This window comes from Coffea arabica, chromosome 6e (genome assembly GCF_036785885.1).
Source record: "Coffea arabica cultivar ET-39 chromosome 6e, Coffea Arabica ET-39 HiFi, whole genome shotgun sequence".
Taxonomy (NCBI): Eukaryota; Viridiplantae; Streptophyta; class Magnoliopsida; order Gentianales; family Rubiaceae; genus Coffea; species Coffea arabica.
The window spans coordinates 11,920,446-11,943,684 of record NC_092321.1 but is presented as its reverse complement, the minus strand read 5'-3'; the positions used below and the strand labels follow the sequence as shown (position 1 = coordinate 11,943,684).

Sequence of the window (23,239 nt, the reverse complement as noted above, 5' to 3'; positions counted from 1 at the left end):
TAATCATCTTCAAAAGCTAGCTAATACATGAAATTTAGTTAGTGGTTTTGTTATTTACCCTTGGTAAATCCCTACAAATCCAATATGGAGCGGTAAAAGTTAATGAATATACAAAAAGCAAGTGAAACCATATGTTTTTTCGTCTACATAGTACCATTACCTTTTCAATGAAAAGAAGAACTCGTATGGTGAAAAATGCATTTCTTGCCTTACTTATTGTTTCTGAAAAAGTTGTGACATGTAAATAAGGTATTTTGCTAAGTTGCTGATCATTTTAGTCTTGCAAGCAAATCACATTGTCGATGCTTTAATTGCTGTTTAAAATTATAAGGGATTCAATTGGAATTAACGTCTAGAGCTCAATAACATATAGTTAAAAAAATATTTATTGGGTCAAATGAATGAAGCAAGAACATTGGATCATAAATTTTGACAAAAGAAAAACCAAAATAAGAAAAAAAAAGAACACAATTGAATGTAGAAAACCTTACTAAATTTTGACTTGTATATATCTAGCAATACATTTGTATAGCTGCACGTTGACTCATGTTCCCTCTATAAATTTTCCTATGGCCAATTTTAATTTCTCTTTCAAATCAAGAATTCAGTACCTATTTTCTTTGAAAAAAAATTCAATACGAAAACGTATACTTGGTGTGGCTTTGAACAAATATAGATACCCTTTGTCGGGCATATTCTTCCCTGCCCCTCACTATAAAAAATCCTCCACGCATGCCTAGGAACAGAAATCTATGGGCTAGTATACAAAGAGACAAGAATACAACTAAAAATTAAGCCTTAAAAAAAAAATTTCAAACTATCTTCTCTTTCTCTACCGTCTTGTTTATTTTCTTCACTAGAGGCCGTCTGCAAGCCTGTATCCCTTGAGATGCTCGCCCTAGCAAAAGGAGCCAAACTTCCCCCAATTCTCTGCCTTTGTCAATCTATATACGAAGAATTAATTTCTTTTTACATTTATATATATTATATTAACGGACTGAATGTATACACACACATATATATAAATATAAATTTTAAAATTTAAATTTTAGAATTTAGACTATAATAAATTTTAAAATTTACACATAATTAATAACGCGTTATTTAATTTTATTAGTGTATATTGCATACATTTTAAGAAAGTGTTATTATATATTAATCAATTAAACAAAATCCAATTATCCCAAAAAGATTAGAATAAGAATAGAAAAGGAATACCAAACCAAATTCAGAAAACAAAAGAAAAAAATCTAAAAGAAAAAAAACCAGCACCCCTGATCTCGGGGCCGGGCTTTTTGTTTGTTTGCCGTACTCTTGTGATGCCCAGCCATTATAAATAGTTTTGCATCCGTTCACTCTCCCCAAACCAAAACTACTCACCCCTGATATTACTACCGCTTATTTTCCTGCTTGTCTTCCTCGTTTGGCTCCCGGTTTCGTCTCTACTCCACAATCCAGAGAGTCCCTACCCTTCTCTCTTGCTCTCAACAAAGCACAAATCCCAATCCCGCTTTTGTTCCTTTCCCATACGACATTACAATCATAAGCACCAAAAGCAGAGAGATAAAACAAGAGCTAAGCTCATTTCAAGGCGGTCACTATTCACTTCTCTTTTGTTTGATTCTCCAAACTTTAACGTAAGTTCCCTAAATCATGTGGCTTTTCTTCCCTGTATAAATATATTGATGCATGGCTATCTAATTTCTCTAGCATTCACAAAACCAAGGTTTCTTGATTCCAACTGGACCCTTATTCTTGCAAAAAACAAAAAAAAAAATTTTTTGCAGGGAGGTTTAATGTTGTAATGGAGACCAAAGGTGGTGACAAGAAAAAGTCTTCTAGTATTAGAGCTAGAACCCAATACGAAGCCCCCCTTGATTACATCATTGAAGACGTTCGTCCCCACGGCGGCAACGAGAAATTCCGATCTGCTGCTTATTCCAACGTCAGTACTTGTACAGTTGTACTAAAATCAATCAACTATCATAATGCTCTTTACCTATGCAAATTGTTTGTAAAATGTTTTTTACGTAATCCTTTTGTTTCTTGATTTTGTTGCAGTGCGTGAGGCAACCATCCTGATCTCTTTTTCGTTAGACGATGGACGCTTCAGTAGAGTAGGGAATTTTCTTCAAAAGTTTTAGGAGTTTTTAGCCATCCATCAGCCTTGCTCAGAGAATTAAGGTCGCATCAAACTTTCGTTATTTGCATTTTGGCGCCTGCTTTTTGTGAGATATTCTCAAAATGGCTGTTTCAGCTATTGGTTTCGAAGGCTTTGAGAAACGCCTGGAAATCACATTCTCGGAGCCACCCGTGTTCAGAGATCCGAATGGGCAGGGCCTTCGGGCCCTGACTCGGTCTCAACTCGACTCCATTCTCGAGCCCGCTTGCTGCACTATAGTTTCCCAGCTATCCAACGCTGAGTTTGACTCGTACGTGCTCTCCGAGTCGAGTTTGTTCGTTTTCCCTTTCAAAATCATACTCAAAACATGTGGCACCACCAAATTGCTTCTGTCCATCCCACCAATCCTGAAACTTGCCGACTCGCTCTCACTCGGTGTCAACTCGGTTAAGTACTCGCGTGGGACCTTCGTTTTCCCGAATGCCCAACCTGCCCCTCACCGCGCCTTTTCTGAAGAGGTGGCCTTCTTGAACGCTTACTTCAAAGACGGGAGTGGCTACGTCCTCGCCGATCCGAACTTTCCGAATCGCAACTGGCATGTCTACGTGGCACAGGTGGGCCCGCTAAAGCCCGACGATCCGAAGCCCGTGTTTAATTTGGAGATGTGCATGACGGGCTTGGACGGAGAAAAAGCCGCCGTGTTTTTCAAAACATCGGATGGATACAATCAAATGACGAAAATGTCCGGGATTTCTGAGATAATTCCAAGTCACTTGATATGCGACTACGAATTTGAGCCATGCGGGTACTCCATGAATGGGATGGAGGGCTCAGCTTATTCTACCGTGCACGTGACCCCAGAGGACGGGTTCAGCTACGCCAGCTATGAATCCATGGGTTTGGACTTCGGGTCGGAGAATCTGGGCGGGTTGGGATCGCTGGTGAATAGGGTGCTGAGGTGTTTCGGACCAGCAGAGTTCAGTGTCGCTGTCACGTGCTTGGGAGGTGGCGACAGATGTGGGGAGGAGCACCTGGAGTTCTGGGGTGGTGACGTGGAGGGGTACAGGTGTGAGACTGGGGTGAAGCAAGAGTTGCCAGGTGGCGGCTGTGTGTTCTACCGGTGTTTTGCCGCCTCCAGGGGAGGAAAAGAGGAGTGTAGGGTGGGGACCCCGAAATCTGTTTTGCATTGCTGGGAGGAAGTGGCGGAGGAAGGGGCGGAGGTGGTGGGGATTGGACCTGTAGGTGGTGGTGCGGTGGTGTACTGCCCGTGTGTGGGGTCTGCTTAGTCTGGATAATGGTTTGTTAATTTTAGGTAGTGACTTGGGCTAATTTGGCTGTCCATTGCTGCTTAATTAGGAGATTGTAAAGTTTCTGATTGTCCATTGCTATTTTAGAAGAATGGCACTTCTGAGTGTGGGATTTTAGCTGTGGTTTAATTAGGTTTCTTGGAACCACTTTTGGAGTGCTATGTAACTTTGATCATTAATAGAGAATTTTATGTTTTATCATTCTTCAATTTTTCTTGTGGTAAGCTTGTGAAAAATGAGTTGCTTTGTACTGATGATATAACAAGGGCTGATGAAAGAAACACATATTTCGAGGATCTCAACCGCATTATTGATGTTTAACAACGATGTTTCTCTTTCGCACAATACTACAAGTAACCACGGAACAAGAATCACCTGGCAGCCAACAAGAGAATTAATAGCTCAGAAAGACGTGTAACGCTTCATGTTCACGGCTTGGTTCAAATACTAACTTTGGAACAAAATTACGGGTTCAAAATGATTAATCCAAATTATTATTTGATAGCTCATGAGTTGAAATTTGTACATTAAGCTCTTCTTTTCCTCGAGTTCAATATATAAGAGACTCTTGAAATGGGGCCTTACATTCACATATTCTTTAGAGTCTCTGCGTTATTCTTGCAAAGATCGATCACAATCGAAACTGTTCATTTAATCGTGTGCGAATTCTGCATGTGCTAAGAGAATTTAAATAGCACCAAAACAAAAGGTAAATGAACCACGAATTCGGAATGTGAAAGTTGTTTGAGAACTCTTGCACCACGTGGATTCTGTAATTCTGAGAATGACCGGAGAAGCAACGGAGCTTTTGTTTGTATGAAGACAATTTCTGTCTTGGATTAGTTGTGGTCAGGTTCCATACGTCCTGGAAAAGAATATGTTCCATTATCACAGTTCTTGCATCCTACTTGCCATATATCTACAATACTTTATCGTAAAACAAGTTTAATAGCTTATCTAGTTTATAATGGGCTTCCTCTTTTATTTCTTTATCTCTTGGTTTATGCACTGGACGAAAATTAAATATAAGAGAAAAGAACCAAAAGCTAGGAATTGAAGAAAATGTTAGACAGAAACACAAGGAAGGATACATCATATATAAGCTAGCTCGTAATAGAAATTCCTTCAATTTGTATCTGCATATATTCTATTCCATGGCAACTAAGAGGTATATCATTCCAGGAAGCAGCCCGATTCCCCAAGCAAACGTGTTCGGTCTTGCCTTAAATCGTTTTTGTTTTTGCCATATTTAATTTCTTCCAGTGTTCTAGATCGATCTTTTAAAGAGAGGAAAGAAATTATCGGGCGAAACTTAAGAAAGTTCATTGATCTATTGTTGTACCGTAAAACCTAATCAAAGGCTAATACAGTTTCTGAGAATTCACTGGACCTTTATACAAAAAATAGTACTGAGTGTGTGTCTAAGGATGGATACGTAAATACTGCATGCCGTCCCCATAATCGTCTCAAGTCTCATTCCAAGAAACTCTTGACGACAATTACCACTTGAGTAGCAAGGAAGAAAAAATCTTAAAAATAGAGACTAAAATATAATTAGGGTTTTTTTCGCTTGTTCATCGAACTTTTGAGTAGGCCATTCAACTGTTGCCTCATCCACTAACATGCTCAAGAACTAAGACCCCCGTCCAGGAACTGGTCTATGATGGAAAAAATTAATATTTCTTTAAAAATATAAAAGGTACGTTGGAAAATATGTTTATAATGTAAGCGAAATATCATTTGAAAAAATTTGATATCCAAACAACTGCAATAATTAGTTCTCTCATTTTTATCCGTACAAATCCTCACATCTTAATATTGAGTTATCCTCTTTTTTTTTTTTTTTTTTCCAGTAACATTCTTCTGTTAATTTCATGGCATACAGTCTTCTTCTTGTTGTTTTTTTTTTTTGGTGGGCAAGATGAGTAATTAACGTTGCACAGACAAGCAGACAGGCACAGAGATGAGTTAGGTCGGATATGAAGTCAACTATGAGAGTTTAGCATGCGCCAAGGTTGTTAAGCATCAGATAGATAAATTATCAGTGCATGCAAATTTTGGGGCACGTACGATAAATCAGACGTGTTTAGGTCAACTTTAGAACATATCATTTTAAGCATGCATCTTTGCTTAGCTCATTAAGGGCCGGCTTCTGTCATCTCATTAGATAACGAGTTTAGCCTCTTCATGCATTTTACTCTTCTAGTAGCGATTTGTAATTAGGAGTCAATAATGTATCAATTAGACATTTTGGGGTACTTATAGATATATACATTTAGAATTTTTTTTTTTAAAAAAAGATAGTATCTGTAGGTAAGAATTTATTATTGTAATAAACTTGTATCTTTTCATCTTTTGATAATTTGACGAACCATCAAAAGTAAAATACACAATAGAAGGTTGCTGGAATTCAACTGAGGTGCGCAGACATGAACGCCTATTGCTTCAAACATAGCTGGAAACCTCTACTCTCAGCCATATAATATATGTATGTGCCATCAGCTGCCATGCTTATGATAAAGAACTCGTTTTGTCAACGAATACTTCAGATTTTTTTCATTAAAATGAATTTTAAAAAAATCGCCATATCACGATGCTATTCTATATTCAAAACATAGTGCAAGTTAATGGTATAATTATCCTATAAAGTATGAAATTTAGAACAGCTCGTATAACTCTTTTTACTTTCTTTATATTAAATAATTTGCAATTATCACTATATCTAGTCATTTTCCACTTGTTTACTCGAATCAATTGACCATAAACCGAGTTGTCATCCTAGTGGAAGCTTTTATAAGAGAAAAGTGATGAGCAAAACATCAAACATAAAAAAGAACTAAGGGTGCGTTTGATAAAACTAAAATCTAAAATCTGAAGTATGAATCCATTAAATTATTAAATTGTTCAATATTAAATCTAATATATTTGAATGCATATCACATTCAATGATAAGTGAATAGCCTTCACTTAATTTTGGGAGCAAGATTTGTCTAGAAAATTTAATGCCATTTAATTAATTCAAATGTTTAATTTTTGGTGAAATACGCCATATAACCACAGAAATCAAATGAGATATTTTTCTTGCAGGGCAGAATTTGGATTAGAAAAGCCAGGAGGGCAAGCAGGAAAAGAGATATATTATGGGCTTGTTCTTCATTGATTATTTTAGCTGATTATAAATTTTGATTTTGGATAATTAATTTTTGTGATATTTCGGTTGTTTTTGTATTTTGATTATAGATTTTTTAATAATAAAAAATGTTAAAATCTATCGTCACCTAAATAGTAGCATTTGCTGATTTTGATTATTTTCTATAATCAGATTTTTGTAAAATCTAAAACAACAGAGAACAAGGCCAATCTAATTACGGCAAACTTTACAAAATGTTATCTAATTTATGCTAATAAAAGTGCCAAAAAAGTTTTCCATTCCCTGCCACGATAAATCAATTTGCTACGAGGAAAAGAATGTTCCTCCAAATTTGGATCAAAATGTTCGACAGCAGATTCTTCTTGTGCCTATATGTTGACGAAAAATTATAAAGCACCTGCAAATATCGCAAGAATCAGATTCCAATCGAGTCCTCCAGAGTTGGGTCTAAAGTGGTTCAGCCCAAAGATATTGGCTTTATCTTGGAAAATTTAGTACCACGAGATGTATCGAGCTGACAATGGGGGCCTTATATTGAGAATGACATATGAGGCCAAAATGGGGACCTTGTATCGTTACTTGCAGCCCACATGCTCTTTTCCAGTTGTCATTGTTTCTTTCACATCAAACCTTTGTAATATTATGTTTCCACATTCTTCAAACTAGTGGCAAAGACATACGCTGGATTATTCGTAAAGGGCAAAAAATAATTTGTTGATAAATTTTATTAGTCTTAAAAATGGAAGTATTTTTGTTTTAAAGAAAGAAGGCTATTTTGGTGATTTTTGCTGATTAATATGAACGGGAAGAGTATAGCCATAGCAGTTATGAGAAGAATATGATGGTGATAGTTACGTCGGAATGGAAAGTTTGGGGGATGAAATGTATATGTATCATAATGAATCTTGAAAGAGTAGATTTGGAATAACAAACTATGTACTTATGCTTTACATATAAAATATAAAGAGATGTTTAATCATTTCCAAAGAATATGGCAGAATCGGCACAGAAAGATTGAACGCAGGGCGTCAAAATAGAAAAAAAAAAAAAAACTTATATTTCGATTTTTGAATAATTCGTGATATTTATTCATGAAATGAAGTCATTATATTACTATGCTGCCTTGTGATTTCAAGAAAAGATGACAACAACATGAGGGAACATAGCAGCGTAATCAAGCACTTTACTAATAACAGAAAGAAGTATAGCGTATAAATCTTTGAACTGTAAAAATAATACATATCGACCACAAAACTTGGGGGCTAGAGCAACAAACACAGACGCTGGCTAGCTGCTCTCTTCCCTCAAACAAAAAGAATAAAAGAATTTGTAACAGTACTAAACCTCTCTTCATGAAAAAACACTTAAAAACATTACTAAACTTGGATACTAGAGATCATGGGAAGGTCTCTAATTGCAGCTTATATCCTGAAGCTGCTTGGAGGAGGTATTGAGGTTCATGGTGCAATTCATGTTGGTGGACTTTTTCTTCGTGAAAATCAGCATTAGCCTCACTTTTCCGTTCAACGTTGCTTGGCTGGTCAGAGGGATCAGAGCGCCTTGATTCAGTTCACTTCCGGGCACATTGGCATTGGCAGAGGACAAATTCGCTGGAACGGTGAACTTTTTAGTTGATTTGAAACCAGCCTTTCCCTTGGGAATCGGAGCCTCCGCTACCTTGTAGTTCTGAAAGAAGAAATCAATAGTGCTTTCTTGGTACTTGTAGCGACCAAAGTTCTCATTCTTGACAGAGAGTTCTGCACGCATATTGGCACTGAAGCCAGCATTTGTAGCCTGGAGATACTCAACTGTGGCAGACCTTACGCGGAATTTAGGCGTCTTAACCTTCATCACCACGAGGGAAAAGACCAATATAACAAAAGTTTGGAACACAACAAAGGCTACACCATATGTAACATACTTCATTCGCTTCTTGCGACGCTCTTCCTTTTGAGCTACCGAGGCCAACTCTTCATCCACTCGGCCATAAGGATTGACTGCTGGTGGTGCACCGCTCATCCTGTGCTCTCCGTTCGCTGCCATGAACTTTGGTGCTTGAATAAAAGTGGGAAATGAATGAGGAGTATACCTTTCTTTCTTTGTTTTTTTTTTTTTTGTGGGGTGTATTGGCTTTCCCTTGCTTAATGGGAAGATGTTGAAGGTTTAGTTGGTGGTGATGGAAAAACTTTAGCAGTGAAATGGAGCATTTATAGATGAATTGAATTAGCATGAGAGCTCCTTTGTTGAAGAATTCTCGTATAACCAAAATGCCCAAAGTTCAGGAATTTCTACATCAGCCCTCAAAAGTTTTCCTGCCAATAACGCGCTCTGCAGTTATTGTTTTTACTTGACTTTCCACACATTTCGTTCAAGTTACACTGAAATCTACGTTAGAATTGTCAAAAAAGACGCTTCTATTTGAAAAAAGACAAGGGACCTTGAAGATATTTGTATTGATTGATCACGATTTTCAACAGCTAGTTTGGGAAGTCTTTGATATACTCCAATAGTTCGTTATGCTAGCAAGATGACTTGGTCGTGATACAAGTTCTCTGGAATTGTTTCCTAGTATATTCCTCGTTAACAAGTTCCTCCATTGGGTTTCATTTTCAAAATTGTTGTAATGACTTGGTGTTGATATATTGTGTTTTTGTCAAGTTTAATTTTTTCCTTGTGAACTTGCTCTCTCCATTATGTTCTGTACTTCTGTCTTAAAATTGTTGTAATTTCTTAAGCGAAAGAAGAATTCCTGTACTAATTATGAAGTTGCCGTTCAAATGTCTGGAAAAGTTCTACTGCTATTTCTCGCCGCAATCCACATTGATGTAATGAAAGTGAAGGGCTCACGACGATAAATCAACCTCTCTCCAATATGTTCTGTTTGTAATTTCTGAAGCGAAAGAAGAATTCCTGTGCTAATTACGACGTTGCCGTTCATTGTTGCCCCAAATCAGTGCTTATAGTTTAAGAAAATTTCAAAACTTCCTTTGCAATTAAGTTGCCTATAACTAATAAGAATATCTCCAATAGTCATTTGAACATTTATTCTGCGGTGCATCATGTGAAACAAAACAAAGCCCATTAGATCTGTTTTATCTGTTTCTTAAATCTGTAGCATCTATCCTTCGTATTTGCTTTATATATATATATATATATATATATATATATATGTTATGTTTGATGATATAATTTCTACTATTAGTGTAAATTTTAATGAAATTATGACATTTTATTTTTTTTAAAAAAAGCTAAAATTTTCATATTTGTGTTCAAGTCCAAAGTCAAATCTAATGGTCATACCAACTTGGTCTACTGTTTAGAAGGTCATCTGGAAGATTGGGACCATTATCACTTTTAAACCGGCCAAACTTTGGTATGTCTTACAATAATATACAGAAACCAATAGTTGACAGTAGTTTGGGCGGTTCACCACCACCAATGACTTAAAAGTCTTGGCGAGATAAGAGGTCAAATGTTTAAATCTTACATCTCATCATTTTCTCACTATATGACTTTCCTCGATCTATACGAATGCGCACTCGATCTAATTTAATGGTGATTCAGTTCTCGTCAATAAACAAATATTATACTATATAACTTTCCTAAATCTATACGGGTGCACACCTATCTAATTTAATGGTAGCAATTATTTTAGAAAAGTTTTAGGTCCTGTCGTCTTTTTTAAAATTATTCTCATGTTGAAAGACAAACTTAGGAGTTTTTTTTTCCCAATCAATTACCTTGGAAATGGAAACATATGATTCATATCTCGGGAAAAAAAAAAGAAAAGAAAGAAAAGGACTCACCAATTAGAAAGCACCACGTAGGAGACCTGGAAAACGAATTCATCTAGATTATGTATAGGCAAAATCGTTCAAAATGTCTCTTACATTTTGCTAAATGAATTTTTTTCATCCTTCACTTTTAAAATAGTAAATTTTCATCTCTTACAAAATCAAGGCGATAAATTGGTTCCAACCTAGTTTTTTGACTAATTTTTACCTTGAATTCATTACGTAACCTATATATGAGCATTTTTTAAGGGAAAAAATGTGAAATATCATTTATAATTAAACAAATGACTAGATATATATTCATTTTTAGTTCTAAAAAGGTAGGATTGGACCTAAATCATATTTACTCTTTTCCTTAAAAAAGTGAGATTTGACTTAATCCATATTCATTTTTGCGGAATCTAACTTTTCTATACATAAAAAATGACTTCATGTGCATCACGTGGTGATTTCAAAGTAATAAGTAGTCGAAAATTTAAATTGAAACCAAATTTTATTAATTTGAATTTGTAAGGCATGTAAAGTTAACATTTTAAAACCGAAGGATGAAAAAATTTATTTGACGAAGATTTTGAACGATTTTTCGTTACATAAAACCTAGCGCTTTCGAATTTCTTACGTAACTTCCAGCTATCTAGAAAATCAAGAAATCACAGCCTTTAAACGCGTGACCAGATGTCAAGTTGTCAACAAGCCATTTGGTACTTCGGACCCAATATATACTCAAGTCTTTTTCGGATGAAAACTTCAATTAAGTAGTCCTAAGCAATTCTAACTGACACTAATTAATTAGAAAATCTGCTATCCTTCTATGCAAGGTAAGACTATATATGGTCCATGTGACTTCTCAAACTTTTCCATCACACTGAATTAGCTTTTCTTTTAGCACCTTCTCATTAAGCGACCAACGAAATTCATTGATAGAATTCTGTAAGTGTACAAGATTAACCAGAGTAATAATCATTTGGAGTATTTCAGAAGTTAAACCTACAGGAATAAATATTTAATATATTATTTCAATGAAAAACAAATAAATGAAACTGAATGAATGAAGAGTGATTATTGCTAAATCAAAAAGAAATTAGGGCATAAGATTAAACAATTAATTCATAAATATCAAAATTAATCCATAAGTAAACCAATCAACTCTTCAAAGGTTACAACCCTTGCCCTAATTAATGATTTAGCTACTTGTAATAATTATGAGATGCAAGAATTCAAAAATTGAAACACAATACATAAAGACCAAGAGTAAAAAAAACTTCTCAATTTTCGACAATCTTGAGCTCTTGCATTTGAGCCAACCTTACATTTTTTTTAATTTCTCTGTATCCGAAAATGTACCAGCCCTCCTAAAAGTAACTCTAAGAGACTATTTATAATCTCTTAACCCTTGGGCCTAAAATAGAACACTACATCGGGCCTTTAAATTGTCTCTAAATGTCAAAGTTGCTCTTTTTGTTCAAATTATTATGTCAAAATGTATCTAACTTGTAAGGGAACCAAAATTAGGTAATTCTAATCATATTTATGCATTTGTTGTGTAACAATAAAACTAATTAGTCTAACAAATTAATACATAAATAAATTAACCCTATAAAAAATATAGCAAGAAACATCTCCTGCCAAAAACTAAAATAGATATGCAGGACATACTTCAATTAGATCCTCCAAGTAATGGCACAGAACAGGGAACAAAACGTCATTGCTTCCACAATGGTGGATGAAGAGGTGGCCTCATTAGCTCAAAGAGATGAGCGTCGCCAGAAACGAATTATTAGTGTTTTGCATATGTAGCTGTCTTTGCGGTGTTACAAACTGCTGTTATATAGGTCTTTGCACTCGTCCTGATAAAGGTCAAGAAACCTAAATTTCGGGTAAAGTCTGCCACGTTTGAGGATTTCGACATTTCCTCATTAGTCACAAATGCTTCTTCATTCAACACAAGGATGATTGTGGAATTCTCAGTCAAGAATGCAAACATTGGTTGCTATAAGTATCACAATAGCACCATTGGATTCTTATATCAGGGTTATGTGGGAGGGGAAGCAGCGGTTTCCAAAGGAAAGGCGAATAAGCGATGGACCAAAAATTTCATTATTCCTGTGGATTTTAACTCTATCAATGTGCCAGGTGATGCACTTGGAAATGAATTGAGCCAGCACACTTGGATCCCTTTGACAAGCCGAGTAACACTAAGAGGAAAAGTGACGCTAATGTTGATCTTCAAGAAGAATAAGTTCACCAACATGAATTGTACCATAAATTTAAGTAAGATAACTTTCGGACAATAACTCCATCAATTTCCCGTCCTGTAACTAGTTATTAGTGAGGTACTAATCCGATGGACATTTATATTTTTGGAGGGATTAATTCCACACCCTAAACACTCATATGACATTAAAACCCTTGTCATTTAGTAAGTTTAGTTGTTATTTTTTGCAGATTCTAAAGTTATCTTTTCATAATGAAATTTACAAAAATTATCTGCCTCCATAACACAAAGGTATGTTCTCAAAAGTGATCACAGTAAGGAACAGATTTCTCACACATGAATAAATCACAAAACTAACATTGTTTAATGGTGAAAAAATAGAAAAAGATATCGTACTACTTCATTTGATCATTTTAGTAACCAAATACTTGACGAGAAGCTAGATACAACTGTCGGAAAATTTTTACAAGGAATGCTGTAGACTTGTCAAGTCTGATTGTTACATATTGAGAATCAAAGTTTGATGTATTACATAATTGATAGACCCAAAAATCTCAAAACCTATGAAACGTTGGTTAGGAAAATGACCAACACCCGATAGCTTACATAAATTAGAATAGAGTAAAACTAAAAAAAAATTTTGACAAATAGAAATAAATAGGTAAAAGGACGGTGCAAGGCATACTATTTCTATCGTGGAAGCATAAATATGGATTCAGAAAAATTTAGGAAGAGAGTATGGATTTAGTCCCTCCTTTATATTTTTTCAATACCTTTATAAGAAAATAATTAACTTAGTTCGATCTTCATGCTAAACAAATGGGAAAAGGGGCTCAATAAGAGCTGATTCCTTGTAGGCACCAAAAACTTGTAGGCGCGTATGCGACCAGAACAAGCAAAGTTTACAAAGTCTTTAACTTCAGCAGCAAAGTTCACTTATTCTCTCACAAGAAAACTTCAAAAAGGTTGTCCCAAGTTTGGACCTCTAACGAACATCCATGAACACCTATCTTTAGCACTATAAATATAAATCCTCCACAAGACTGCCTAAACTTTTCCATCACCAGCGAAAGCTTTCTTCAAGCTTTACATACGTCACCAAGCATCAAGCAATCAAAACAATTAAACAAACATGTCGTGCAAATAATCGCACATTTCCAACACCAAACAGAATCAAAATCAATGGCAGAGAACGGTGCACGAAAGGCATATGATCAAGAGGTGGCCTCAGACTTGGCTGAAAGGGAAGAACGTCGCAAGAAACGGATGAAATGTTTTGCATACGTTGCAGCCTTTGCTGTATTCCACACAGCAGTCATATTGGTCTTTGCACTCGTGGTGATGAAGGTGAGGATGCCTAAATTCCGCGTGAGGTCTGCCGCATTTGAGGATTTCCAGGTTTCAACATTAAACACAAATGCTTCTTTTAGTACCAAGATGATTGCAGAGCTCTCTGTCAAGAATGCAAACTTCGGTCGCTACAAGTACCAGAATAGCACTATTGAATTCTTCTATCAGAACTACAAGGTAGGAGAAGCTGTGGTTCCCAGGGGAAAGGCTAATTTCAGATCAACTAAGAAATTCGTCATTCCGGTGGATTTATCCTCTGCCAATGTGCCCGGGGATGTACTAGGAAATGAATTGAGTCAACACGCTTGGATCCCTCTGACTAGCCGAGCAACATTGAGGGGAAAATTGATGCTAATGTTGATCTTCAAGAAAAATAAGTCCACCGACATGAATTGCACCATGAACCTCAATATCTCATCAAGGCAGCTCCAAGATTTGAAGTGCTCATAATTTGTCAATTTGATTCCTTTTACAGTTTTCATTTTCTTGTTAATGTCAGTTGCTTCCATATATATATATATATATATATATTTTCCTTGGAAGTAGTATTCACAGTAGAAGATTCTTTTTTTTAAAAAAAAATTTTGAGAGGAGATTGGATAGTGCATATGTATTGACGGCCGGCTACCCCCTCCGGTGGGTTTCTGTGTCCTTTGTACCGTTTTACAAAGTGATATACACAATAAGTTGCTTGCCTTTAACATGTTCCCCAAAAAGAAAAAGGAACTAAAGAACATATAGTTGCGTGACGTGCCTAATACAATTTTTTGTCAGCTTTCCTTCACTGTTGGGTTTTTCTGGGATGCATCGAACTTCGTCAGCATTTAACTGAAGTCGGTTGTTTTAGGAAGTCTCATGCAGCTGTAACGTACTGTTATGACACGGAATTTCAACGCCAGCCGGAAGTTAGTTAGCAATTAGTGGGACCAGCCGTTACTAGCAGTTAGTTTGTTAATTGTAACAGTTAGCTATCAGCCTATCACCAAAGCAGATTGATTGAAGGAAATATAGGGCAGATACATTGTACTCCTTCCGTCCCACTTTGATAGTCCTGTTTCTTTTTTCACACAGTTTAAGAAAAAATAGTTAATTTTATTGAAAAAGTAAATTTAGATTGTTATTTTTCTAAAATACCCTCACATTAAATATGGTACAACTTTATGGGAACTTAAATTGATGGTAAAAAAAGAATCAACTCTCATTAAATTAGATAGGTTTATAGTAACAACTACTTACATTGAATAAGGGTATTTTAGGAAAATTAAAATACAACTACATATTTCAATTGGAAAGTGAACTATAATTTGGGACAGATAAAAAAAGAATACAGGACTATCAAAGTGGAACGGAGGAAGTATAACTAATAAAGTGCTTTTTGTACACTAGGACGCATATGAGAATATTCAAATTGTACACTCACTCCTTTTTCTTTTTTTTTTGTCAATCATCATCCCTATTCCTATCCTTTTGTCAATCGTCACTCATTTCTCGCAGTAAGAATTCTGCTCTTTTCTCCCTCCTTTCTACTCTCTCTCTCTCTCTCTCCTTACCAACTCAAATCATAACACATAAGCCGTCACAAACTTCCGGGAGTGATTTTTTGCTACTTTATCAAGTACTAGTAATTTAAGAGAGATGTCTATCCGATGTATAAAGCTAGAGTAATATATTCCACATAAATGATTTTTTCACTCGTTGGAATTCCCAATATAACCTTTACCCAAAAGGATAAAATAGTACAAGGCGCTCACACCAGAACACATTTAATGCAAAAATGTAGTAGTTTTAGTTCCCAATGTTTGGCGTGTGTGTCAAGTAGTTAGGTCGATAATATTTTCATCAAAACAAATTTGGTCTCTAAAATTTCTGATTTTAGATACATTTCGGACAATTGACGGAAATTAAACATTAAAAAGTGATAAAAACAAATTTTAATTAGTTAACAACTTTGATTTTGCCTTTTTGCTCCCCAAAAATGTTTTGAATTTGAATCATTACGGTCTATTAAGTTTTTAAATAGTTATATTGTGGTTTTAGGATGAAAGGAAATATGAACTAGGTCAAATTTTTGTTTAAAAAAAGTGCAAAAATGAATCAAACTTCTTGTTGTTTTTTCATTTTTATCTCATTTATTCATCCAACTATTTCTCAGAGGCTTCTTCCCGTTTTGTATAGTTAGTTTCAAATTTAGCATTATGTGTGTATTTATTGTTTTGAATTATAAATAATTAATTGATAACAAGTCTGTCATTTTTTACTAGTATTAATAACTAAACATTTATTTAAATATCCTTTTAAAATATAAGAATCTATACTATATGTAAATTAGGTTGATAATTTTTTTTTCACATTTCAACAGGTTATCAATTAAGATGAAGTTGATATTGTAGAATTATTTTAATCATTCAATAAAATTATCAATGTATACAAATAGCAAAATAAATATTTTAAAACTTTACTATTGGAACCTGGAATTTTAATAGGTAAGAAAGATAATAAAAAAATATAAGAGAGTTTTTTTTAAAAAAAAATTCCTAAAAACACATCATATAGATATTTACATTCACTAATTTTTTTTAAAATCACCATTACGAACTACCAATTTACAACCTATTCCACTAGTCATGGAAGAATTTGTTTAGTAGTAATTAATAAAGTTATATATTAACATCAAAATTTTCTCATTTTCTTCAACTAATTGGAACACATCTATTTTTTATTTAATTAATTCACATTCCATTTTGTCTTAAAATGCTAATTATAATTACTTAAAATATTATGAAGAAAAATTGCAAAATGAACACTTTTGAGTAATAGCAATTTGATTTTGATAGTTAATTATTATGATTTTCAGTCAGTGGTCCTAAATTTACTTAAAATGAGAAACTTTGAGGACCCAGTTAGTTTTGATGGAAACTTTAGGAGCCAATTTAGCACATAAGCCAATATCGGGAACCAAAAATTGCATTTCTCTGCACACATTGTAAGCAGTGACTTTCGTAGGATGTTTCATGGTAGTTTCTCTGCACACATTTTATATTCAAGAACATTTAATCCGTGCGCCCAAATCTAGTATAATTTGATGCAAATTTTTTCTTATTAAATTCTACTTTATCAATCGTCTAACAAATTTTGCAGTAAAGTTGAATGAGATAACTATACAGCATGGTGTTATGTGATTTGCAGATAGCATAAATTTAAATAAGATAACTTTCGGAGACTAAATCTATCAATTTCCCTGCTTGTAACTAGATATTGGCAAGGTCCTAACCCAATATATGCACATTTATATTTTTTTAATATAGAATATTAATAGTACGAGCTGAAGACTAGACTTCATAAACATATGTAGCTCTGTTACCCAAGAAATTTGGATTTACATTTGATGAAAGGAACTTTTCTTCTTCTCTTTTATTTTTTTCTCTCCTGTTTCACATTCTTTCCTTATGTTTAGAGAATTATTAAATTGTTCACTTAAAAAATTAAAAAGGCCTCACCTTAGAAAGGAATAAAACTTAAGGAAGGTTCTATACTGAAAACAAATATATATGTATATATATAACCCCCCCCCCCCCCCCCCCCCCAAAAAAACCCCAAACCCACCCCACACTGGATGGCAACGATCTTATTTTCAACAAAATCATACTAAAGCCTTGCTGGGCAGCTATAGTCAAAAAACTTGCAGGCGCGTATAGGACGAGATCAAAGTTTACAAAGTCTTTAACTTCAGCAGCAAAAGTTCACTTGTTCTCGCAAGAAAACTTCAAATATAGTTGTCCTAAGCGCGGACCTCTTAACACATCAATAAACACCTCTCTTTGGTACACGTTTTATGAATCTATAAATACCCCACGAGACTGCCTAAACTTTTTCATCACCAGCAAAAGCTTTCTTCAAGCTTTACATACGTCACCAAGCATCAAGCAATCAAAACAATTAAACAAACATCTCGTGCAAATAATCGCACATTTCCAGCACCAAACAGAATCAAAATCAATGGCATATGATCAAGAGGTGGCCTCAGTGGCTCAAAGGGAAGAGCGTCGCAAGAAACGGATGAAATGTTTTGCATACGTTGCAGCCTTCGCTGTGTTCCAAACAGCAGTCATATTGGTCTTCGCACTTGTGGTGATGAAGGTCAGGACGCCTACATTCCGCGTGAGGTCTGCCGCATTTGAGGATTTCCAGGTTTCAACATTAAACACAAATGCTTCTTTTAGTACCAAGATGATTGCAGAGCTCTCTGTCAAGAACGCAAACTTCGGTCGCTACAAGTACCAGAATAGCACTATTGAATTCTTCTATCAGAACTACAAGGTAGGAGAAGCTGTGGTTCCCAGGGGAAAGGCTAATTTCAGATCAACCAAGAAATTCGTTGTTCCGGTGGATTTGTCCTCTGCCAATGTGCCCGGGGATGTACTAGGAAATGAATTAAGTCCACACGCTTGGATCCCTCTGACTAGCCGAGCAACATTGAAAGGCAAACTGACGCTAATGTTGATCTTCAAGAAGAATAAGTCCACCAACATGAATTGCAGCATGAACCTCAATATCTCATCTAGGCAGCTCCAAGATTTGAAGTGTTCATAATTTGCCAAATTGATTGCCTTTGTTATCTTTTGTTTTTTCCCTTGGATGTAGTATTTAGAGCAGATGATTCTTTTGGTTGTTTATTTGTTTGAGGGGAGACTCGATAGTGCATGTTTCTTGACGGCTATCGCCCCTTTTCGCTTCTGTAAATACAATAATTTGCTTGCCTTAACATTTTCCCCTATTATTCAGTGGCTCCCTTTCTTCCTTCTTTTGGAAAAATTTTAGTACAGATACAATGCCAGCATTATTTCAATATTCTACGTAAAAAGCAATTATGAACAAATATAACATTTGATATAATAATCTGAGGGGTCGCCAAGCATGTTTAATTTACCCCAGAGATTCGTACTTTGGAAATTAGGTGAAAAAAAAATACATAAAATATGGGCACAGCAGCTGGAGAAAAAAATTTTTTTTTTTTTCCATTTTTGAGCTGCAGCTGGAGAATTAGTTTGGGTATTCTGTAAGAATAAAGCCATACGTAAAATTTGATTTGCGGAAGTTAAGCTGCTCAAGCGCAAGAAAAGAAAATGAACAAAAGAAAATATAGGTTACATGACGTGGGTAACACAATTTTTTGTCAGCTTTCCTTCACTCTTGGATTTTTCTAGTAAGCATCGAACTTCGTATGCTTTTGGCTTCAATTGTCACATTCTTTAGAAACTTCTGCGAGTGATTTTTTGCTACTTGATCAGAGTAGCAATATAAGAAAGATGTCTATCCAATTTATAAAGCCAGAGCAATATATTCCATTTTATAAATAGTTTCTTCACCCCTTTTGAATACGAATATTATCTTTATAGGAAAGGACAAAATGGTACAAGGCGCTCACACCAGATCATATTATAAGCAATGACCTCGTAGCTCTAGAATGTCTCAAGGTAGTTTTAAGGCCACCCATCCTTTTTTTTTTTTTTTTTTTAAGTTTTTGCTTTTTAATTTAATTAAGCACACACATAGGGTGTGCTAGAGCCACTAGTAACGGCCTTGTATATGTTGTTTAAAGAAAAAAATTTTAATTGATGAAGAAAATCAATTTAAGGGGTATAACCGAAAGGCTTACAATTCCAGAGGCTTAATTTACAATTTTTTTTCTGTATTTTAATGGAAATTTTAAATCTAATCCGTTGTGTAATCTTTGATGTTATAAACTTGGAATATTCTCATTGAAAAATATTTTATCATCGTGTAGGTTTTTTTCTCAGTGAACTATACAATATCAGCATTCCACCTTTTTGAAGTAAAAAGAGAATCCCCTATCCTTTGTATTTAGAAACATTTTATTTTGGTTCGAATTTAGTTTGATTAGCATAATATTGAAAAGTTGATCTGCATTTGATTTGATAGATAAACAAGTCTTATTTAAACTCATAACAATAGATTGACAATTTTTAGCTTGATTGTCTTTGTTTATATAGGATTTTCAAATTTTTTATTGAGCAAATGTAAATTGTAAACAACATATCTACCAAATATCATTTTTCAAGCTTAGGAGGGTGGGCAAGTACTTAATATCAAAATCATTTCTTAAGGTTAATATTACAATAGCGTAAACGTCGAAAATAATCACTAAACTATTTAATTTGGCATGGTCTAGTCACCTAACTTTATTTTTTGGGTAAAAATTCACTCTACTCTTTAAAATGAATCTTTGGCATATTTTAGGCATTACTAGTGCATTGAAAATCATCATCAAGGATGTATTAATAAACTTGCTTTCTAAATGGTCATTCTCTAATGTGTAACTTCGTTGGAAACTTCTGCAAGTGCTTTTTGCAACTTGAACAATTTTAAAATTCAAATGCTTAATTAATATAAAAAATTAAAATAAATGGCCTTGTAAATGTTTTTTTTGGCCTTTCACATGCATGTTTGATGAATAGAAAATGAACCATGAACTGAAGAAGATCAATTAAGAGGGTAAGATTGAAAGAGTCACAATTGGAGAGGCTCAAATGACACTTTCTTGCAATTTAGAGGGCGATTTTAGAATTTAATTCCTTTAGATGTTTTAGACGTCAAAAAATTTACTTGCAACACAATTAGTTTAACTTGATGCAATTTTTTTCTTTTAGGAATTTTATGTCATTGGCCATCTAACAATCTTGCAGTATTACATTAATCCAATATACTTACGATGTATACTAAGCCAATGGACAAGATATTATATTTTTAAGTGCAATATATACATTATATATATATATATGTGAAAATAATTTTACTTTTTGTCCTTGCTAAAACAAATGGGAAAGGGGGTTACCAGAATTGCAAACTTCTTCTGTAGTATCAAGAGGGTTTATATATGCTAAGAAAATTGAGTTATATCCCATTGTTAAGGAAAACGAACAACGAGCATCACCCCAAAAGGGAATAAAACATAAAGAAGGTTCTGTAATACCATAGTGGCGCATTAACACTCCTCAGCCCCAAATCCACCGCAAACTGGATAAGCAATCTTATTTTCAAAAAAATCATACTGGTGTCTTGTTGGGCGACTTCCTATCTTCTGGAACATCAAATAAGTCAAAACCTCGTAAGCGCGTAAACTACAATAGCAAGTTTACGAAGTCATTAACTTTAGCAGAAAAGTTCACTTGTTTTCACAAGAAAACTTCAAAAAAAGTGGACCTCTAACTAACATCAATAAACACCTCTCTTTAGTACTATAAATCTATAAACACCCCAAGAGACTGCCTAAACTTTTCCATCACCGCTAAAAGCTTCCTTCAAGCTTTATATACTTCGCCAAGCATCAAGCAATCAAAACAATTCAACAAACATCTCGTGCAAATAGATACATTCCAGCACCAAAAAGAATCAAAATCAATGGCATATGATCAAGAGATGGCCTCAGTGGCTCAAAGGGAAGAACGTCGCAAGAAACGGATGAAATGTTTTGCATACGTTGCAGCCTTTGCTGTATTCCAAACCGCTGTAATATTGGTCTTCGCACTTGTGGTGATGAAGGTCAGGACGCCTAAATTCCGCGTGAGGTCTGCCGCATTTGAGGATTTCCAGGTTTCAACATTAAACACAAATGCTTCTTTTAGTACCAAGATGATTGCAGAGCTTTCTGTCAAGAATGCAAACTTCGGTCGCTACAAGTACCAGAATAGCACTATTGAATTCTTCTATCAGAACTACAAGGTAGGAGAAGCTGTGGTTCCCAGGGGAAAGGCTAATTTCAGATCAACCAAGAAATTCGTCATTCCGGTGGATTTGTCCTCTGCCAATGTGCCCGGGGATGTACTAGGAAATGAATTGAGTCAACACGCTTGGATCCCTCTGACTAGCCGAGCAACATTGAGGGGAAAATTGACGCTAATGTTGATCTTCAAGAAAAATAAGTCCACCGACATGAATTGCACCATGAACCTTAATATCTCATCAAGGCAGCTCCAAGATTTGAAGTGCTCATAATTTGTCACGTTGATACCCTTTTTATTTTTTTTGTTTTTCTGGTTAATATCATGCATCCCTTCCATAGATTTCCTTGGATGAATTTATTATAATATACGAATTCTTTTGTTTGTTGATTTGTCTGAGGCGAGACTGGACAGTGCATGTTTCTTGACGGCTATCTCCCCCCTTATTGTTTTACTAAGCAAATATATTCCATAAGTGGCTTGCTTAAAATGTTCGCCCGTTGCTCATTACGATCCATCTTCCATGTTCTAGAAGAATTGTAATGCAGTATAATTCCAGTATTATTCAAAATTTTGAGAAAAGAAGTTATAGACAAATATCAAAATTTGAAGCAGTTTACCATTCTGAGGTTTGCGCCAAGCATGTCTGCCAAGAATTCTGGAAATTACGTTAAAAAGATAGGACTCTGAAATGAAAAAAATACTTATATGCTGTGGTTCTCTGTCAAGAATGAGAACATGTTTTTCTAGAATAATTCAAAAGCGGAATCTTAGTTGCTTTTTTTTTTTTGTTTGTTGGGATATATATATATATATGTGTGTGTGTATACATACATACCAACGTACTTACATTAGGATTGTGATTTTCTGTAAAAATATTTATATATTTTTTGTGTACATATTTTTCAATCACCTTTTGATCCCACATACATCAAATTACTACTGTACATTTTTCTGCAATCCAAACGAGTTAGATGCTCGAGCATAATCAATGGAACAAAAGAGGATTTTTTATCAGCTTTCCTCCACTCTTGGGTTTTTCCTGTAAGCACCAAACTTCATCAACCCGTAACTGAAATTGGCTCGAATTTGTTACAATCACTTGTTCTCTGACGTAGTTTTCAGAATGTATAGCATTGTTCGAACTTCTGCAAGTGATTTTTGGTAGTGTATCTAATTTAAATAACTCCATATACAGCTGAATAACTCCTACCTGTTGATCATCTTGTCACTTTTTAAAAGATACCAATGTTACTTCTACAGCGAAGGACAAGACCCTACAAACCTCGCTCATACAAGGTATATATCTACAACAATTGTTTCAAGGTAGTTTTTGGGCTACCCATAAACTTTTTGTCCCTGTTTTCTATTAAGCATACAAATTGAATAATGTGTACCAAAATCTCTTGATTTCCTAGCATATATATGTTGTGTAAACAAAAGATGAATTGATTGATTTTTTTTTTTTTACTTCAATTTAAGGGGAAAATTGAAAGACCTTGTAATTTTAGAGGCTCATTTCACAGTTTATGTTATATGGATGTGGAAATCGTACAAAGAC

The 23,239-nt window shown here is 34.8% G+C and overlaps 5 protein-coding genes across 5 annotated transcripts; 4 read left to right on the top strand and 1 right to left on the bottom strand.

Moving 5' to 3' along the window:
- Positions 1–1,363: 1,363 nt before the first annotated feature.
- On the top strand, positions 1,364–3,638 carry LOC113695459 (S-adenosylmethionine decarboxylase proenzyme-like). Its single transcript, XM_027214573.2, has 3 exons — positions 1,364–1,637; positions 1,788–1,945; positions 2,062–3,638. Exon 3 carries the CDS (start codon positions 2,245–2,247, stop codon positions 3,406–3,408), a length of 1,164 nt encoding a protein of 387 aa, XP_027070374.1. The 5' UTR covers positions 1,364–1,637; positions 1,788–1,945; positions 2,062–2,244; the 3' UTR covers positions 3,409–3,638.
- Positions 3,639–7,743: 4,105 nt separating this feature from the next.
- On the bottom strand, positions 7,744–8,759 carry LOC113696371 (late embryogenesis abundant protein At1g64065-like). The gene has a single exon (XM_027215797.2). It carries the CDS (start codon positions 8,621–8,623, stop codon positions 7,991–7,993), a length of 633 nt encoding a protein of 210 aa, XP_027071598.1. The 5' UTR covers positions 8,624–8,759; the 3' UTR covers positions 7,744–7,990.
- A 5,012-nt stretch (positions 8,760–13,771) lies between these two features.
- Positions 13,772–14,389, top strand: LOC113696370 (late embryogenesis abundant protein At1g64065-like). The gene has a single exon (XM_027215796.1). It carries the CDS (start codon positions 13,772–13,774, stop codon positions 14,387–14,389), a length of 618 nt encoding a protein of 205 aa, XP_027071597.1.
- A 3,546-nt stretch (positions 14,390–17,935) lies between these two features.
- On the top strand, positions 17,936–18,529 carry LOC113696369 (late embryogenesis abundant protein At1g64065-like). Its single transcript, XM_027215795.1, has one exon. It carries the CDS (start codon positions 17,936–17,938, stop codon positions 18,527–18,529), a length of 594 nt encoding a protein of 197 aa, XP_027071596.1.
- A 2,829-nt stretch (positions 18,530–21,358) lies between these two features.
- LOC113696368 (late embryogenesis abundant protein At1g64065-like) lies at positions 21,359–21,952 on the top strand. Its single transcript, XM_027215793.1, has one exon. It carries the CDS (start codon positions 21,359–21,361, stop codon positions 21,950–21,952), a length of 594 nt encoding a protein of 197 aa, XP_027071594.1.
- The last annotated feature ends 1,287 nt before the right edge of the window (positions 21,953–23,239 follow it).